At 42.8% G+C, this 5,031-nt stretch overlaps 1 protein-coding gene across 1 annotated transcript; it reads right to left on the bottom strand.

Moving 5' to 3' along the window:
* Window positions 1-1,190: 1,190 nt before the first annotated feature.
* On the bottom strand, window positions 1,191-2,594 carry LOC116419554 (tripartite motif-containing protein 43-like). Its single transcript, XM_031940254.1, has one exon. The coding sequence runs from the start codon at window positions 2,592-2,594 to the stop codon at window positions 1,191-1,193; it is 1,404 nt and encodes a 467-aa protein (XP_031796114.1).
* Window positions 2,595-5,031: the final 2,437 nt, after the last annotated feature.

Below are 5,031 nucleotides of genomic sequence, written 5' to 3'. Positions count from 1 at the left end.
GAGATGAGCACACATTCAGTGTGCACCTTACTAGAAGCCCCCTCATACACTGGATGGCATTTTGCTAAGTCTGTTGACTCCAAGAATCAGTTTCCCTCTAAAGAAATGGTGCCCAAAGTCTTTTGGGATGTAGAGTAATGATCTCATCTTCTGAAGCTACTTCCTACTTGGGAATGGATGTCGAAATTGATTTGGAGATGGGCTTGGAGGTAATGGAAGTGAGTTATCCAGTGAATTCTGAGTCAGATCACTGAAGCTGGTTAACGATCTAGAGCTGGTCATTTGAAGGTAATAAACCTAGGAGCAAACAAATCTATCCCCCAGCAGAGCTTAGAAGCAGTATCATTTCAAGCCAAAAAGGGTTGCTTGGTTGACCAAGGATACATGTGCCATTGTATTCCTAAGGTATTAGGCATTGGGTAGAGAGGGTAACAAGTTGTGATCAGGTTTTGTCCTAGTCTGACAAAAACTTTTCCATCTTTCACTGACAGGAGCCCATAGTGTGGGTCAGAGAGAGCTTGAGAGAGACCTGGGAAGAGCAGAATTCTCATTCATGGGAGGTGGGTTTAAAGAGAATATAATTTTCCCCAGTGTCTTTGAAGACAGAATCTGTCAGACAGAGTGGAAAAAATAAGTAATTTTAAATGCCTTAGCCACAGTTAGGGTGACATGAAAAGTAGCCACTTTGTAAAGAGTTGGAAAGACTAAAAAAGGGATATCTTTTTGTGAAAGACTCTATTATTTTTGTGCTAGCCTGGTTCTTCCTCCTGAGGAATTTTATCTTTATGAGGGGTAACAATGGGGTTAATTGGGGGAATAACACCAGGAAATGGTCGGCAGGAAGACATTACTCTACCTTTTCCAAGAAGACTTCAAGTGGGGAAAGAGTTAGGCACAAAGGGAATGAATGAACAAAAACAAAAAATACACAAGAGCACAGTAAATGTTAGCATTTATTTCATTTTTATTGTTTGTTTATTGTAATGCAAGGGGAATAGGACTTGAAAAAATTACAATCTATGATGCCCAAAAGATTGTTAAATCCTAGGAAGAAAATAAAACATAAAAGTATGAAAAGCATACCCTTTATTTGAGGTTTTTGTTAAGTGCTGAAACAGAATTGATTGATTGCAAAAAGTCATAAACAGGCATATCCATGAAGTACAGAACACTATGGAATGATTTTCTTATCATTGGGATGAATAGCAGCAAGCACAAAGATGAGAGTCCACTGGACAGAGAGTCATGGGACCAGGCTTTGTTCCTGGAAGTGGGGGGCCAGGGGAAAAGATGGGTGTAACAGGGGCTCTGAAGGGAATGGAATGGAATTTATAAATAAGACAATTCTGGAGAATATTGTAAAAGGCCAGAGTGCCAGAGGAATATTCCAAGTACACCCCAACCCGAGGTAGAGAGTGTTTCATTTGATATTTAAGTGGCCCAGGATAGGTCTGTAAATAGTAATTTCCTTCTTTCTTGACACATTGAAGCAGGAACACAGCGACACAGGAGGGAGCCTTCCTGGACCTTTTCCTTTTCAAGTTTGGGGTGTAGATCCCCAGGATCCACTGAGGAAGTTGAGTCACATCCACTTCCCAGTACTGGCTGCCTGAGCTGAAGACCTCCTTAGCAAAGACATAATGGTGAGGAGAGTCCTCAGGAGGCTTGGTCTTCACTTGCCAGCCTCCTCCAGCCTTTACATGCTTGAGATCCTCAGAAATTGTCACACAGGAAGTGGCTGATCTGGGATCCAAAGTGAGGTCCACTCTGAATCTGTTGAGCATCTCGATCAGGCCAGGGATGGGATATTTTCTCAGTTCTGGGCTGATAGCCTTGGTCTGTTGAGCCAACATAGCCTCGCTCCTCTCCAGCAACTCCGTGGCATCCTGTAGCAGATCCAGATTGGGTTGGTCCTCTGCTTCCTGTAGCTCTTGCATGAGGTCCTGCAGGCTTTGCATATGCTGGAATAGTCTGTCCTGGATGTCCTTCTGCTCTTGCTTTATCCTTTTAAGACATAGGGTCTCTTCGTCAATCAGCCAGTGGTGCAGTTTGTGGAATTCTCTCATGATCATCCCATGCCAGTCCACAGCAGGTCTCTCTTCCTGAGCAAGAAGTTGTTCATCTTCCTCCAAAGTTTTCCCCAAGTGAATCTGAAGGTGCTGGAGCGCCCTCCTGTATTTGTGAGCAGCCTCTTGCATGGGGGAGATTTTGTGAGCCCCATGCTCTGGAGTTTCGCAACATGTCACACACAGTGGTATCTGGTCCTCATCACAGAATAGCTTGATGAGTTTCTTGTGAGTGACACACTGGCTCTGTCCTTCGGTGCTCTGCATAGGCTTGGAGCTGAGCTCTTTGCCCAGCTCACTCAATTCTGCTAGGCACCTGTTTACTAATGGGATCTCCCTGTCCTGGGAAACTTGCCTGCATTCGGGACAGGAGAAAGCTGGGGCTCCCATTCTCCAGCAGGAGGAGAGACAAGCTCGACAAAAACTGTGCCCGCACCCGATGGTGACAGGCTCACAGAAGTAGCTCCTGCAGATGCTACAGGTGATCTCACTCTGCAATTCCTTCAGAAATTTTGCAGTAGCAGCCATTCTTCTCTCTCTAATTGCTTCTAGTCTTCAGCAGCCAGAGGAAGAGACTTCCCTTCCAATGAAATGCTTCTGAGCAAAGATGCTCTGCTTTTATAGGAGGTAGCCCCACCCCACACCCATGAAGGTGTGAATTCCTGCAGAGCAACCTGTTAACTCTTCTTGACAGCCCTGAGTTCTCACCTCTGGCTATCCCCTTTGAATGCACAGGTTGCACCAATGAGATTAGTCTTTAAGAAGGAAAGTCAAAAAATGTGGAGTTTTTGGTCAATGGAGTTTCAAATCTCCTTTTTGTACAGATCTTTGCAGACAGGAGTCTATTGTCAGCTTCTTGCCTTTCCTCTTCTACACCTAGTCAATTGGTAAGAGTTAGGGTGATTGGTCTGCACCTTTCCCTTTCTATATCAGTACTGAATGTGAGATATTCAGGCAATCTTCTTAGTCCTTTAATCCAATCTACCCAGGAAGACTAAGCCCTTGCAGACATCTAAGAAGTTGCTGTTCATTCTCTTCTTCAGGAGGAAAGTGACCACAATGGCTTCTCAAGACTGCTTTTGTTTTGAATCGAACTGCACATTTGACTCCCTGCTAATATCTCCTTTCTTCTTGATCCATACTCTCCACAATTGCCAGATAACCTTCTGAAGGTTTAAAATTTCTAAAAAATGGTCCTATTGAGAATAACAGAAAACCAGGCTTATCTAATATTTTAAGGAATAAAGTATCTTTTTTTTTTTTTAACAAATAGTTCAGCAAACAAAGCGCTTTCATTGAATTTTCTATGTTATAAGATGATGTTACTAGGAAAATTCTTAGTGGGTGTGAAAACTTATTTGTATATTTCTGCTTTCCTATTCCTCACCCTCAACTTTCTTTACCTTATAGGTGAAGTCTGGTTTATTTGTCTTTGTCCTCTAAGATCCTGCACAGTGCCTGCCAAATTTGTAGGTAACTAAAAATAGTGGAAACTAAATTGAGTGGAATTGAGTAAATACTGCACTGAAAACAGTAGGACTGGGAAGGCAAGAGGATGCTTCCCCTCCCTTGCTTCTTCTTCTTTTTTTTTTTGATCAATTATTGGCCAACATATTGGCTTGTGTAGAGCTACTCTGATGTCCAGGCCCCTATTAGGGCTGCTATCAGCATCTGGTACTGTGATGGGACTGAGTAGGGCACTTTGCATTTACATTATTCCTGATCAATTTAAAACCTCAGTTATTATTGTCATGGCAGAGAAGGTTGTTTACAATAAGAGCAGCAAGAAGACCTCAAACTGCATTAATTTTCTCATTGATGGTGACTCCTGGGGGGAGGATTCAAATTGTATGTAAGGGACCTAGTAGTGAAAAAGAACTGGAAAGATTGTGTAGAGATCCAAGAATTGTGCTGGAGGGGCATTTCAGCCAATTTATATGGAGAAATAGATGAGCTGGGTGACCGAGAGGGCCGGGTTTAATGAATAGCTGGCGATCCCTGGTCAGTTCTGACAGTGATGTTCCATGTATAGGGGCTAGCATAGGGAGGGCAGATATGAGGAGAAAGAAAGTGTCATACAGTGTAAAGGAGATTTGAATAGCCTAGAAAACACATCTTCAAAGGCCCAAAGTCCAGTCAGAAGTTCAACGTGAACCTTGTGTATTTAGCCCCAAGTCACTCTTCAGAAATATTTTTAAAGTATTTACTTCAATTGATCTTATCAGATTTAACTTCATTGGGTTCCCAATATCTCTTCTATGTCAATATCTCTGACTGTAGGAAGTCAAGTGACTTGTCCACTGTCATAGGTAAAGGGGTATCTGAAGTCACATGTCTCCATTGTCTACACCCAAGCATCTTTAATTGCTCCACTGGGTGCTACAGGCGTTCTGTGGACATCGCCAAAGAGATGAGGAGGTCCCAAGAAAGGGTCATCAGAGCTCACCCTGACACCTTGAGTCAAATGGAAACCCCAAGACAGAATGTGTGGGTAATTAGTAATCAATATATTAATCAGGCTATCTAGCAATCAACAAATTGATAGTCTGTATTTTGTCTTGGTAGGCAGACATCAAGAATGTTCTTGAAATGCCTTAAAGCCTCTCTGAGAGGGAGTGAAAATCTACTCTGATTGGTGGATATTAACTAAGGAGCTGAAGTTTCAGCTCCTGCTAAGAATGGTTCTTTGTCTACAGGCTTAGTAGACTAAGCCATGAGGGCAGAAGAAACCATTTAGATCAGGTACCCTCCAATTAGGTTTCTCCTTCATGAACTGGATTGTCCTTTGATAACAGGGATCAAGGACAAGGAATTCTTCATCCAGGTAAAGCCTTGTCCATTCTGTATTCTCTCTGTAAACAGAAATTAGGTCTCCCAGTTAAGTAGCATCCTGCCTGCCTGCCCACTTTAGGAATCTGTACATTGAGCGCTAGGAACTAATCTCATCATTCATCCATGGCCCTCA

Source organism: Sarcophilus harrisii, chromosome 5 (assembly GCF_902635505.1).
Source record: "Sarcophilus harrisii chromosome 5, mSarHar1.11, whole genome shotgun sequence".
Lineage (NCBI taxonomy): Eukaryota > Metazoa > Chordata > Mammalia > Dasyuromorphia > Dasyuridae > Sarcophilus > Sarcophilus harrisii.
Note: the sequence above shows the minus strand (reverse complement) of the source record. Positions and strands in the feature narration are given on the sequence as shown.